The sequence below is a fragment of the Orbicella franksi genome, chromosome 4 (assembly GCF_964199315.1).
Source record: "Orbicella franksi chromosome 4, jaOrbFran1.1, whole genome shotgun sequence".
NCBI classification, from domain to species: domain Eukaryota; kingdom Metazoa; phylum Cnidaria; class Anthozoa; order Scleractinia; family Merulinidae; genus Orbicella; species Orbicella franksi.
Genome location: NC_138148.1, coordinates 9,266,099 through 9,280,758, shown reverse-complemented (window position 1 = coordinate 9,280,758; position 14,660 = coordinate 9,266,099). Strand labels below are relative to the sequence as shown.

Genomic DNA, 14,660 nt, shown 5'->3' with positions numbered 1-14,660 from the left:
AGCCAACTGGCCCATCAGGTCGGAGCTTACCCCGGTTTCTGTAGCATGATGCGACTAGGAGTATTTCTACTCCCCCCTGGATGAGACGCTAGTCCACCGCGGTGTTACCCCCACCAGTAAGTTCGCCGTTACCCATTTATACACCTACATGGGTGGAGAAAGGCACTGTGGGAGTAAAGCGTCTTGCCCGAGAACACAACGCGATGTCGCCGGTCAGGACTCGAACCCGGACCACTCGATCCGGTGACGAGCGCACTAACCATGAGGCTACCACGCGTCACAAGAGAACCAGAAAAAAACTTACCAGAATTGGGACTCACTCTCGGGCCTAGAGCTCATATATCCGACAAATGACAGGGAAAGTTGAAATCTCTGGTACCGAGAAAAGAACAGCAGTCAGATTCTTGTATACCTAAATTAATTTAAAGATCTTTTTTGGGTCATGTTTCGGACGTTTTGACTGAGTGCACAAAACATAGAGACGTCCCTGTTTACCTAAGGCTAGTATCTACTTTCTTTGATTGGAACGTTTCCTAAGAGGGTATTGTTACTTTATAGGTCAAGTACTGTGAAGATAGTCGAATCGATTTCTGCGCAGAAAGCTTCTCAGCTGTTCATTGTTATCGGTCTTCTTTCAAGTTTCTCACGCCTGTTGACAGGGAGACTATACAACTACAAGAGAGTTAATCCAGTGTATATCTTTCAGTTATGTATGGTAATTGTTGGGCTGGCCACCTTTATGCTGTCGCTTACCACAGAATACGGGAACGTAATCGCCTTCAGTGTTATTTATGGATTGAGCGATCGATGGTGTTAATTTTCGTAACATCACAGAATTTTATTTTACTGACGTGTGTGGACAGCAAGAGAACAACGGCCGCCTACTGTATCCGCAATGTGGTGTATTCGTTTTCTGTAGTCGCCGGTGGACCAGTTGCTGGTGAGTAAATATATTTTTTTTTATTTTGAACCGAGCGCTAGCGCTGTACTGAGGGAGGACAGGGCTGAGGTCTTGACAACGAAAACAACCTGAGGCTAATATCCTTCCAATATGGCCCCGAGCTAGTTGTAGCTTGGTTAATAGTGAACCGAAATACTTGGGGAAAGTAATATACAATATAGAAAATAATAATGATAAAATATAGATTACTACAGGAAGTGAAATAAGCCTGTGACGAAACTAAGAAACTTCTCAAGTTAAAACCCCGATTCCTCGACTGAATATACAGGGTGCACGAAAGTTGGTCAATTAAAGAAGCTATTACGTTAAGGTTTGCGCATCTTGAAAAGTTTGGCCTAAATTTTTCAATCTGTAATCTGTGTCAGTCTTCTCCATCCTTGTTCCTTTATGGTTTATCATTATTATCCCTACAGTGTTTTTCTATCTTAGTAAACCGCTATTTTCAGGTTTCCTTCAATTTAAAGATGATTTTGTATGTGGCCAAAGTAACTCAAAATACCGTGCACTGAGCTCTTAATGAATTAACCAATTCGAACTGAGGAATAATTTTTTAGGTCGTTTGAGAAATCCAGCGCGCGTCCGATAAAACTGGAGGGACTTCACAGAAAAAATTTAAACTTCGAGTTAAGTTGCCTGAATGAAAAGATCTTTCGAGGTCGTTTCTTGAGACTTTCTTTCTTAACTTCTTCAGCTTTGATAGCGGACCAGACAGGGAGCTATATCTACTCATTCTTCACGACCGGCGGAGTACCGTTGACGGCATCCCTGATACCAATAATATTGATCTTCATCAACCGAGGAAAGTTCAAAGTTCATCCACGGAGCATGGGAGTAGAAGAGGCAAAAGAAGAGAAGGTTGACACAGTATCAAAGGAGGTTCAAACTGAGCAGGCGCACGAATTTGGAATGAAGCTCCGCTCTGGGACTTTCACGAGAATGTGCAGTTCTAGCGCAATCCTATAATAGTTATTAACTTTTCAGCTATCCTAGTATAGCGTTTTTAAAGACTTATCTCCCTTCTGAAAAACTCAAACCCATACCACCGCGATGTTTGAGCAGCGTTTGAAATTTTACTATGCGCGTGAAGTTAGGACTAAACCTCGTTCCCAATTTCCAACGTAAAAACCCCGAGAATGAGGTTCACTTGGACCTAAAATTCAGTGCAATTAATTATAATGACTGGGCACGTCCACCGCAAGTAGTTCTTGTCAGTTTCTAATTTCTTAGACGTGTTCTTTTAGCTTCAGTTCTGCAAGGCAGAAATGTAAAAGAAATGGTGAATAAAACTCATGAGCTGTGAACGTTATCCTCTAGTATCATTTGGTTCCGGGGTGGGGGGGCTGTCATATATGTGAAAAGGCCGGGGATGCTCGTCGGAAAATCTGAATCAAACCCCTAAAGGAAACCAATCTGGGCATGGCCTTAGCTTTATTTGCCTCATAAAAAATATCACTTAAAACCGAACTGGCTCGATTACCGGCCGCTGTTCGGGAAAGGAGTTCGCGAGAGTAGTAAGATCGGACTTGAGAGAGCGGTGGAAATAAAACCTGTAAAGTGAAACGAGCGCGTTTTCTTATTCTTATTTATTCGAGCGCACCCGGCCTTACCAGACTTTTTCATACGGGAGTCCCCCCCCCCCCCCCCCGGGATGCTCGGTCGCTCGTGGATTAGCACAACCTGGTGGCCGCATGCTGACTACAACGGACCGCAGCAATTTTCTCAAAGCAATTTTTGCTTTAGTACCTTGATTACGAAAATTAAAGCGGTACAAAGCTTAGCTGGGACAGAGAGTTTCTTTGCTTTACGTGATTGAAAACCTGATAATTTTTATCCCTGTTGGATCACTTCTCCTCAGTTGTCCAAGTTTCCGCTTTCCTTATTTTGATAACTGTACCAATCGGGGTTGATTTGTTAATTAAATTCCAGATATTTTGAACGGCCTTTTTCAGCCTAGACCTTTTTGTTATACAGTTGAAGCCCGCTATTTCGAACTCTCTGGGAGAAACCAAAAATATTTCGAATTAGCCATGTCCAACTGTATCTCAACTCCTGGAGTTCCTTTACTTTTATGACCTTCATCCTGAAAAATGTAAGTACCGGCTGCCTTCGGCTTCTTAAACTTACATCTCTTATAGTTCAACACTAAATTTTCTCCAATTCTTATTGGTTTAAATTGATCACGTGACGAGATAGTGTTCATCGGCGGATAGACACTATCTGCACACGGTAGTGGCCGTCCGAGGAAATACCCGGATGAAAGCATGTAGTACAAGGGGGCTTATAGGAAAAAAAATTGAAAGACGCAATTTTTCAGTTTCTTTTACAAATGTTACATTTGGCTTCCACATCTTTCACCTAAAAGTGAAAATAATTCAGTTTGATTTTTGAGCTGGCGCGTGAAAGACCCGGGGGGGGGGTACTCCCAGTAAAATCGGGCGGTGGTGTGCGGCCCGCTTCCCAAAACCCTTACCCTATTTATGACCAAAATCTGCGAATTTCCCTGCCCTATTTATGACCTGACCAAACATTCGATACCCTGTTTGTGACCTGATCCTTAAATCAAAACCCAGTTTCAGACCAATATTAAATTGCTGTAAATATAATTTGTGTAGGGATTTTGCTGATGGTCTTATCTCAATAATGATGAAAATCTAGCTTCTTCTTAAAAACATATTCATGACAAGACTAGAATGCAAAAACCATATTCTATTTATGACCAAAATGGCCAAAATTCGATATCCCATTTATGACCAAAACGGCTGAAAAACTATGCCCTTTGGAGCCGCACATACCTATTAGCCCATATAAGGGAGTAGCCCTTCCCGCCTCCGCCCCCCGCCTCCCCCCCCCCCCCTTCCCCTTCCCGGGGTGGCAGAAAATTTAGTGGTGAACCATGTTTATGTTTCGGAACTATTGGTCTAACAGTTTCCCCTTGGAAATTTGATGTTCTTAAAACCAGCATATTTGCCCTCGAAGCATCGCTTTTCGGGCAGATATTTCATACTTCATCAGATATACATCAAATTTCCGCGGGGCGACTATCAGCCGATAGTTCCTCGACAGAAACACTCCAGTCGAGAAGTTTCCGCGTAAAACTGAGTACACCACTAGGAGTACATCCCCGACTTTCCCGCTGGACACTTTCCTCAAGTTATTTTTGCAATGATACCACTAAACTCGTCCGTTGAAGGCGGTATAAAGTTATATTTGGGACGAAAAGTTTCTTTAATTTCTGCCTGTTCTACGATGATCATTGACGCCTGCTCGCGCTGCCTGTGTCGTATCTTCGTTTGATTGACAGATTTGACAGATATTTCACATTTTCTGAGAGTTTCTGCCATTCACTCCTGACCTTTCTACACAGACACGTAGAAAGTAATCCAAATGGCGAAGTTATTGTTGTTTTATTTGCTCATTCTCAGTTCCTCGTTAGAGCTTAGCTCATCATCGAACTGGTGGAGTCCTTATAAGTGGCGAGAATACTGGGAAGACTGGTGGCAGAAACTTGATATTGGTCAAAGCGAAGGAGTTCTACAGCCACAACAGAGCAAACCAGAGATTTTACCGAGTGGTGAAGGGTAGGTATATAATAAAGTTATGCTATGCATTCGTGGGGAAGAAAACACTGCTCGGCCCAGCGAAAGAATTGGCATAGAAAAAGTCGTGGCAATATTTGGACAATCCTGTCCCAGTGTCACGCGTATTATATCTGAAGCTCGGTTCGTTCTTTCGCGTATCTGTTTTGCCTCGTTTCTCGTCTCATTTCTTACGATTCTTCGAATTTCTTCGAACTTAGGATTGTTTATGTCTGAGAACGCGTTCAAGGTAATCGAATCGGGAGGATCTTGATTTTATCTGTATAAATTCGAGTTGTGATGATAATAAACGCATGTTTCGCTCTTAAATGTTTATTTTGAGAAATATTATGATGACATTTCAACGATTACCTGAATTCTCCAGTGACGAAACATCTAGTGCTTCGGCATACACAGATAATGGTTCATAATGACATCATATTAACTTCTTTTGTCCGATTTGTATAAAATCTCAGGGTTTTCTTCAAAATTAAATTTACCATTGAAGCCTCAGGAAAGATCATTGAATATTAGATGACACTTTGTTGCTGAAACGAAATTACTTTTCGACTCGCACGGAGCAGAAAGCTCTCTTGAAGGTCATTTTTCCCCGGGATGTGATTAACTCCGTATTGAAAGACCGGAAGGATAGCCTAAAATGTCAATCATCTCCCGCCCTCAGCCTTATTTCCCGTCGTCTTTCGCGCGGGGATTTATAAGCCGCTGAGGGCGGAGGATGCCGGCCCGTGGATTTATGAGCCGCTGAGGGCGGAAGATGCCGGCCCGGGGATTTATAGGCCGCTGAGGGCGGAAGATGCCGGCCCAGGGATTTATAGGCCGCTGAGGGCGGGAGATGCCGGTCCGGGGATTTATAGGTCGCTGAGGGCGGAAGATGCTGGATTCACCTTTCAGGCTACCAGAAGGATAGTAACTGAAACAATGGAAGGTTTCTGTTCCGTGATTTCCTGAGGCCATGACAATCTTGTTTTGGGATGTTCCATTATACTTTTATTTTTGAAGAGAGTGCTGAATACTCAATAACCTTTCTTGCACGCAAAAACTAGAAAAAAGGAAATGTTTTGAACTGAGCCACAAAAATATATGTATCGAGCAAGTAAAGGAAGAAACTCATGCACTATCGGAAGTTAGAAAAGCTATTTACTTTGATTATATTAAATGATATATTTGAATATTAGATGACACTTTGTTGCTGAAACGGAATTACTCTTCAACTCCCACGGAGCAGAAATACGTGATAGGCGTATCAGCTGTCGAACACGATGAAAGTCTACAGGAAGGGAGGTTTAAAAGTGAAGTGTCATTTCGACAACTTCATTTAAACCATGAAGACTTGAAATTTTTTACTGCATTTTTTTCTTTACTGTTACCCAATAAGGGATCTTCTTATAAGTAAAAGGATTAGCGTTTTTAATTATAAAATTGCTAATCCTTCGGTTTTTATGAAGAGTTCTCATTGAATAGTCATCCGCAAAAAAATCCACAAAAAATGTCAAGTGTTCACGGTTTAATTGTTTTCACTGTATGTTTGCGATCTAGATCTGCTTTCTAATTAAACAGTCGAACAGACGGATAAAGAGAGATAATCATCAACTAAACATTTGCAGCCAGTAAGTGAAATTTACAAGCGATGAACCTCTGTTTTATTACCTCTTTTCTGAGGGGGTAGGGGAAATTTTTCTGACCGAGAATAGTTTAGCGAACGCAAGCTGACTCCACGTTCGTCGAGTGAACCAAGTGACCCCTCACGCTTCACGCTTCATGCCTCATGCTTCACCTTTCACGCTTCACGTTTCACGTATTACGCGTGCGATCGACATGCTCTTTACTGCTAGTAGTTTGTTCAGTTGTTCTGTTTCTTTAATCTCTACACAATAAAGTTTCCTTGCTGCGCTGCTACTCTAGAAAACCAACGTCTTAGCTGAGCGCCTGGGACAGGCTACATATTCTTTCTGTAGGCACATTTTAAAAGATCACGGGCGCTTATCACTGACTAAGAGGCAGCAGCCCTGAAACTTATGGACTTTTCAATATCATCACCGCCACTAACATTTTGAACTTACTTTATTATGGTGGCGCTACGCAGTTACTATCCATATCATGATAAGTACAGTCGAACCTCCAATAACGGAGGCCACCGCCGGCCACTATTTTTGGCCCGAGGGACAGTCCATACATTCACTCTTATTTTAATCTCTCTACCACGGCCACCTCTCCACAACAGCAACGGCCACTAAAACTCGTCCAAACTGCGACAATAACCTCTCCACAACGGCCAGTTAATCAACGACTGACGAATGGTGTATACAAAACCCCATTTTGTATTGTAAAAGGTCACAAAACTTGATCCGTACGGCGCGTCATTGGTCTCTGTTTCTATAAAGTTTCTGTTTTATTGATACATTTTGATTTATATATGCTAAAATAAGCATTTTTTGAATGACAATGTTACAGCCCAAAAGCATGTGTCATATTAGACCCTTACCTCCCCTTAACGGCCACCTCTCTGCAATGGCCACCTTCCTCTGTCCCCAAGGTGGCTGTTGTGGAGAGGTTCGACTGTGTTCTAGTCTTTGTCATAGCAGCTTATTTTAATTTTATCATGTCCTTCTTCATCTTTAGGCCAAATGTTTGTACACATCGGATTCCCATAGGAATATTTCGAAAATGCAGGAAGATACCCGGGAAGCGGAGACTTCAGTGCAGGTACGTTAATTACATTCCTAAACCGCCAGAATGATCATTTTCTGGAAGCTTACGAGTCTGTGACTGTTTCTCTTTTATTGCGCAGGACCGAACAGCATTATTTGACAGAATATCGGTGCTGTCCCGGATATACCCAAGTGGAAGGAAGTCCCGGATGCCCAAAAGGTATGACCATATCGGTACCGTGCGATTGAGCTGGGACGAATCACAGTGCACGATTGAGAAGGGTCGCAATATTGAGTAGCGTTTGTTTTAGTGGCTATATATATATAAAGTTTGTTTGTCACATCTGTTTCATACCGTGAAGGACTTAACATCCCTATTTTACGTTATTCTAGACAAACATGCATGCAGACGTCTCGTGTTTCCTATGTTTTCACTTTTCTGCGTGAAACAAAAGAAGCACTGGACAGAATGCAGTTTAAGGCTCTACCGACAGATATTTATAGTTTAGTGCGCACGTCCAAAATTTTCAAAAAAAAAATTTCCAAACTTATTTCAAATAAATACTGATATCTTTATTTTTGTGTCATTGCTATGGTATTTAACACTGTTGTGCTAACTGGAGACACTATGAAGCAAGAAACAAATAACATTATTGCAAGAAGAACTGAAAACTTGTTAAAAATCCCAACTGGTTGAAGGTTGACTAGTTGGCTATTTGCAAGACGTAGCGCAGTTGAATTCGCTGAGGACCGCCGAACACAAATCCATCTAGCGGCAGGGAGGAGGATTTGATCCCGGGACTTCCAGATCATAAAACCAGCTCCCTAACCCCTAGGCAACGCTGCATCATTTTGTGATCTTTGGGTGCCATTTCTTTTTCAGAACTTTACACTTCAAATAAGAAAATAATGGAGGTGGCAGAGTCTCTTGACCTGGGTGAATTTACAAAACTAATGAAGGCTTCTGGTCTTTCGTCTGAGCTGGACGCTGACACGCGTTACACGGCATTTGTACCATCAGACCAAGCGTTCTCTGCCTTGCCAAAAGAAACTTTAGAAGAGCTTGCTAACAACAAGGAGATACTTCGCGAAACGCTTCTGTTGCATTTGGCGGCTGGAAAGATTGTCACTGAAACAATGAAAGACAACAGAAAGATAATAACACTAGACGGCTCGCAAGAACTGCGCGTCAATGTGGCGGAAGACGGAGAGGTAACACAACAATTCTTGAATTCGTACTGTCTTCTATTATAGCTCATTATTCCCTCGTTGCCAGGCTCCCTCGTGTATCTGGCCCCCGCTTCCTTTTTTTCCTCTCCCTTGGTTTCCCTACAATCCAGTGCCGTTGCTCGTTGCCAAGAGCCCTTGTTTCTTGGTTCTCTCGTACCGTCTTTCCTTCGTCCCCTCCTTCACTCATTCTCCCCTTCCCTAGTCCAGTCCCTGAACTCTCTCTTCCCTGCTCAATATAGGTGTTGAACCCAGGCGAGAGAAGAGTCGCCGCAGAATTTTCTAAAAGAAATAGAAAACAGGCTCCCTGTGTTTCAAAAACTCGATAGTAACACGGTTCATGTTTTCCATCTCTTAAAAGAGCGCGCGGAGAAGAGAGAGTCCAGAGACTGGACCAGAAGCATATCACCTAGAATAGGTGACATGCTTGTGACTGGACTTAACGTTCACACGTTTTATCGCTGCTTCGCTTTCCCTGTTTATGACATCCCCGCTTATTTTGTTCCCCTGTCGTTGCATCGATCCCCTGCGCCTCTTGACTTCGTTCTCCCGTTCCTTCGCGTTTTTATGGCGTGTTCGGAAGCTATACTTATCCTTTCACTCTTTTGACAGACAATCGTGATACAAGGAGGAGAAATTGTTGCCTCAAACCAAGGGGCAAGTAATGGAATCATTCACGTTATTGACAGAGTGCTGAAACCAGCCGTCGGTAACATTGGAGATATTCTAAAGAGCGATCCAAACTTCAGTATCTTTTCACAAATGATCGAGAATTCCGCAATGAACTTCACCAACATGACCTTGTTCGCACCCACCGATCAGGCTTTTGAAATGATGGACCGCGAGAGACTGGAAAACCTTCTTTCCAATGACGAATGTGTTGAGGTACGTTGTACAGGTCTAGTGGAAAGAACGATATTGATTCTGACTCTTTTGGTAAATAAAACATCATTTTAAAGGCAATATAGGACCGTATTAGGCTCAATGTCCGCAGTTCACTGGAGTCTGGTCTACTTTCCTCCTTGAGTTAGCGCTGGGGAGGAGCGCGGGCTCCTTTCCCGAACAGTGGTTAGTAATCGAGAACAGGACCGTATTGGCCCATTACATCATTTGACGATAAAAGAGAGTTAGGCTGAGAACAAAAAAATCACCAGACCTATTTCATAACACGCTATAAAGACTTGTCGATGCATTTCAGGTCTGGAATGAGAGTAGAATCATAAAAAGGGTGGAAAACTAGATGCTTCACGTGTCCTGCAACAAGTTAAAGTTGCAAGAGCAGAGAATAGCCCCACACACCTCTCCTGAAGATTCAAGGGAGCACCTTCCTACTCCCCAACCACCTACTTCGCTACACCATTCCCGACCAACTTGCCCCGGACTGGACTACCGTCGTCTGGATTTCACTGACCAGTCTCGATGTGTCCGAATCATCTTACATGATGAAACCAAGTGGCAAAGCAAATAACTGTAGTTAACGAATTTTCGCTTCTATTTGATTTTCCAACTAGTTTATTAGACTGAAAACTGTTCCACATTGATTACTATTGCAGAAATTTGTCAAGTATCACATGCTGCCCAAGCCAATTTACACAGCCGCGCTGGACAACGGTCGGTACACCACTGTGGAAGGACATTTCGTCGATATTAAACTAGGTGGCGAAGGACAGATCGAAGTAAACGACGCCATGGTGACGGATGCTGACGTCAGTGCCAATAATGGAATCATTCATACTATTAACAAAGTATTGATGCCTGTTTCAGGTAAAAAAATATTCTCAGAAGAAAACGGTTTGCATAGTACCCTCAAATTGTAATCTCCATGACTCGATGTGTTTAAGGGAAGGAGTGTTGCGTGACCTCTCAGTCAATGGCTGCGAATGGGACTGACCCCACTGCAGTCCATTAATTGTCACGCAATACCTTTCTCCAAGTAAAGAAAATGTGAAATGGAAATGTAATTTTGCGTGACGTCCATTGTTCTTTGCTTGGTTTGAAATTCTGCAACTCTGCAGTAAAAGCGTTCGAAATAATTTGTATGGGTGTGGACGTGGATTGGAAGGGCTTCAACGCGAGAAAAGGGAACAGATCGCATTATCTAAAATACTCTTTGAGAGAATGTAGTTATAAATCAAGACGCCATTATCAGATTCTTATTTGCTGCGACCTCAAGCGTGGTTTTAACCATCTTTCTTTTAGCAATGAATCTCTTGGAAGTGGTCAAAGTTCTGAACCTCACAACACTCATTAAGTACCTGGACGCCACCGGCCTTTCTACCACTTTAAAGGAGGAACAGGGGCCGTTTACGCTGTTTGCTCCAACTGACAAAGCTTTCGAGGCTTTACCCGAGTCAACCAAGCAGTCCCTACTTGAAGATCCCGCCAAACTCAAGGGGCTGCTCGCTTACCACATACTTCCTGAGAGGAAGTGGACGTACGAATTTGGGAAGGATTCGCTAGTGAATTCTCTCAACGAGCCCGACAAACTCCGTCTTAATTCATTCAGATATGGCAAGGTATGGTGAAGTTTAAGCTGTCTATATCAAAAGATGGTCATCATGGCATGAGTTGTAATCTTTTTAGGAAAATCGTGAGTAGTTTGCCAGTAGCCCTTTTGTCTGTTAAAAAACCTCGTCGTTATATATTGAAGAAATACAGATTGGCGCGCGTTAACCCTCGAAACTACATGTTTAAGAGAATCTTCGCCGAAAGTTCAATATGTCATCCCGGCCTACACGCGAGGGTTCATATATTTGTTATATATCATATAATATATGTATAGGTAATCATACGGTTTCGAGTTCAATTTGGAATTAATTTGCACGAGTGAGTTTTTTAAAAAGCTGAAATTGCACGAGCCACTTCGGCGAGTGTAATTTTAGCTTTTTGAAAAACTCACAAGTGCAAATTAACTCCAAATTGAACGAGAAAAACCGTATGATTACTTATTAATAATATAAACATGAAAAAATTCGCGCGGAGGAAGTGCCGGAAGATCTTTCTTGAAGCCATTTTTTTCTCATTTGAGAAAAATTTTTTCAAACTTTCAGCACAAAATTTTCATCATCATTTTACATGATATCATTTTCTTAGAAAAGTTGCTATTTTCTTACAGTCAATCATAATCCAGAATTTCGATGTGTAATTTGCACTGGTGTTACACTTTTTGCACTGATGTTACACTTTTTGCACTGGTGTTACACTTGAACTGCACTGCTCTTAGCCAATCAGAATCGAGTAATTTTTTCATGTGTTTTATTAGGGTTATTAACCAAGCTTGTTCGGTCAAGATGGCTGGATAGTGGCCAAGTTCCTTTTTTGCGTGTTTTCGTGTGTTTGTTTGTGTTTCCATAAACTCGCAAAAAAAAAGAACGAGGCCAATTTCGGGGAATTTTAGATAGCGCCATCTTGCCCGCTCGAATAGCCAATCACAGCGCAAGATTTGAATCGTCTTGCCCGTTTAGTAAAACGACTTCACAACCAATCAGAAAGCGCGAACGTCGGTCTAGGTATATATTCCTAAACTCGGTCACTAAAGCACTTCAAAACTATTTAATTACTTAACCCTTGTTACCTCAAAGATCGAAACTTTTTTCAAAAACTTTCAATACGCAAGAGTGTAACTAACGCCTTCATTTTCCTCGCCCTTTATAATATAAAGTATTGGAAGCCTTGTAACGTACGGTAATTTGAACTATCTTTTGTTTGAAGGTACACTCCGTCAACGGCGCATGCTTAACTAAAGCCAATATTGAAGCCTGCAATGGAGTCATCCATGTTATTCACAAAGTGCTGCTACCGCCAACCAAGACAATCTACGACGTCATCAACTCTGATCCTCGCTTCCTAACACTCATGGAGGCCATAAACGTCACCACGCTCGCGCCAGTCCTCAAGAACCCAGCCGCCTCGTTAACCCTGTTCGCACCAACGAACTGGGCTTTTGCCAAACTCGAACTCAAGTCTCCTGGATCAATGGAAGGTCTTCTCGCTCACCCTGAAGAGCTGACAGAAGTTCTTCAGCATCATTTAGTAAACGGGACGCTGTACACGTGCGGTATTCACTGCAAATTCAGCTACTGGTCGCTGTTCAGCAACCACTTCTCCGTGTTTTCCACGGCTCGTGGCGTCCTTAAAGTACGCTATGGCTGGAACGGACGAGTGTATGTCAATGGCATGCGCATTATCGACCTCGATCTACCGGCAACGAATGGAGTTATTCACGTGATTGATGACGTGTTGGAGCTGTATCCACAGGGATACCGCAAACTGAGGCGTCAAGCGCACACTCACAGGGCGAGTCACGGCAAAAAACGGCGCTTACATTAAACACAACTGAAATGTCCTCGCTTTGACGCGTCTATAAGAAACGCCAATGTAATTGTGCTTGTTATAGTTAAAATTTTGAAAATTCTTAAAACACACGCTTTTGATGTTCAAAAATTAGGCCCGGTACTCACTAATAAAGTTCTGCAGACATTCTTGCTTATCGTAAGCTATTGTAGAACTTTACGATCACAGCAGAGGCTTAAAAACTTCTGCACTTGGTTATGTAGCAGCTTATAGTTTATAAAGGTAAACTGAATGCCGTGGCGAGTTTCTGCAAAGCTGACAAATCCTCAGGGGTGAGGGTGGATTAAACAAACTAAATTGTTTTACCTCCCAACCCAAATACGTTTTCCGATTGGAGGAGACCATGTCACGTATCATGGGTCAAAACTCACTAACTCCCCAGGGCGAACAAAATTGAGTAACTCCCTAGGGCGAACAAAACTGACTAACTCCTTAGCTAGGGTGACAACAACTTGAACTTTCGACTTATACGTGATCAGGTCGTGCAACTTGGAACCGCGGCGAATTTGTGTGCCAGCCAGCATGAAGCAAATACTTTTGTCGCAGTTTTCTTTCTTTCTTTTTTTTTTCACTTGGGAGGTATAAGAGAACACATAACGACGGGTCCAACGGGAAACGGTGAGTTTTGTTCGACCCTCGATGTTCCCCTCGGCTTCGCCTCCAGAAACATCGAGGGTCTCGGGGAAACCAAACTCGCCGTTTCCCTTGAGGGCAGTCATTAAGTGCCTATTACACATCATTATATCACCCTGGCTAATCACACGAGGCTTTGGGAAAGGAAGAACAAGGGAACCCTTGATGGAGGCTCACCGCCTTGAAGGTAGGGGAGCCTGGGGCCGAGTCAACCTATGTAGGGACAAGTCAGGGAATGTAGAGCATGCGCGAAGGGAGGGCTAAACCTTTTCATATATAAACTTTTAGTAAATGATGAATCGGAGTAAATGGTGACCTTCCTGCCAAAGACCACCCTTTACCTGTTTACATGGTTGGATGAAAATGTCCTTGACAAAACCCTTGATGTTATTTTTAGGGTGGTTTCCAATCCCAAATAAACCTACCAATGAAAACTCGACGTTTACACGTTTTACGTGCAGTCTGACCTATTGGGATTTTGGGCGATAATGCTCTGGTAGCTATCACGTTAATGAACCGGATAAATCGAGACCCAAGCTACGCCACCAAAGGAGAGTCGGTGTAATATAGCCTCTTCACACGGTCACTATATTAAGGAAAGGACTCCTTGGTCTAAGAAGTCTTAAAATCGTGTTACATTCACTTGAGAGTCCTGGCAATTAAAACCTCGTTATTCAATAAACCGGCTTATTAACATTTAACAAATTTACTTTTGTATCATTTAAGTCATCGCTATTTTTAAAATAACGTACTTCTTCATCCCTGATAGTTTACAGTTTGACTGAACCAGGAATAGATTATCACTCCAATGTTACCTTGCTTTGATCTTACGTACCTCCACACAGTAGTTTGTTTTCTAATATCAGTAAAGCAATTATGATTAACTATTATTTGTGATGTAATATTTAGAGTGCTGGTACGTGGTTTAGTATCTCACTGTAAGTTATCAGTCGATTGCAACTCCAGTTGCGTTTTGCCTCTTGTGATACTTTTTAATCTTCTTTTTTTCATCGCACCAAGTGGATGATATATAGCTATGAGAAAATTGGAAACAGCGGATAGTCAGGATCTAAAGCGGTCTTGTAGGCGAGTAAAAAAAGAGTTCCGGGGCAATATTAGAATTATCTAACTAGAAGTCTAGTAAAACCGAGGAAGGTAAAGTCACTACTCCGCGCTGAACTATACGTAGAGCCAGAGATGACATTAACAGTTTCAGCCGCGTTAACGAGCGTGAAGTTATGC

At 42.4% G+C, this 14,660-nt stretch overlaps 1 protein-coding gene and 1 pseudogene across 2 annotated transcripts; both read left to right on the top strand.

Moving 5' to 3' along the window:
- The first annotated feature begins 203 nt into the window (after positions 1-203).
- LOC145484370 (monocarboxylate transporter 4-like) lies at positions 204-2,557 on the top strand (annotated as a pseudogene). The gene is made up of 3 exons (XR_014049009.1): positions 204-212; positions 559-940; positions 1,653-2,557. The product of XR_014049009.1 is annotated as a monocarboxylate transporter 4-like (transcript).
- A 1,264-nt stretch (positions 2,558-3,821) lies between these two features.
- LOC145483297 (transforming growth factor-beta-induced protein ig-h3-like) lies at positions 3,822-12,765 on the top strand. Its single transcript, XM_081461781.1, has 8 exons — positions 3,822-4,539; positions 7,177-7,260; positions 7,346-7,425; positions 8,089-8,417; positions 9,045-9,317; positions 9,986-10,196; positions 10,632-10,948; positions 12,144-12,765. The coding sequence occupies exons 1-8, from the start codon at positions 4,346-4,348 to the stop codon at positions 12,759-12,761; spliced, it is 2,106 nt and encodes a 701-aa protein (XP_081317907.1). The 5' UTR covers positions 3,822-4,345; the 3' UTR covers positions 12,762-12,765.
- Positions 12,766-14,660: the final 1,895 nt, after the last annotated feature.

What these genes read in the sequence shown, in the direction of transcription:
- LOC145483297 (XM_081461781.1), top strand. Translation starts at nt 4,346, where the DNA reads ATGGCGAAGTTATTGTTGTTTTATTTGCTCATTCTCAGTTCCTCGTTA. An exon ending in ATTTTACCGAGTGGTGAAGG is followed by an intron (nt 4,540 to 7,176) that starts GTAGGTATATAA and finishes CTTCATCTTTAG; the next exon opens with GCCAAATGTTTGTACACATC. An exon ending in AAGTCCCGGATGCCCAAAAG is followed by an intron (nt 7,426 to 8,088) that starts GTATGACCATAT and finishes TTTCTTTTTCAG; the next exon opens with AACTTTACACTTCAAATAAG.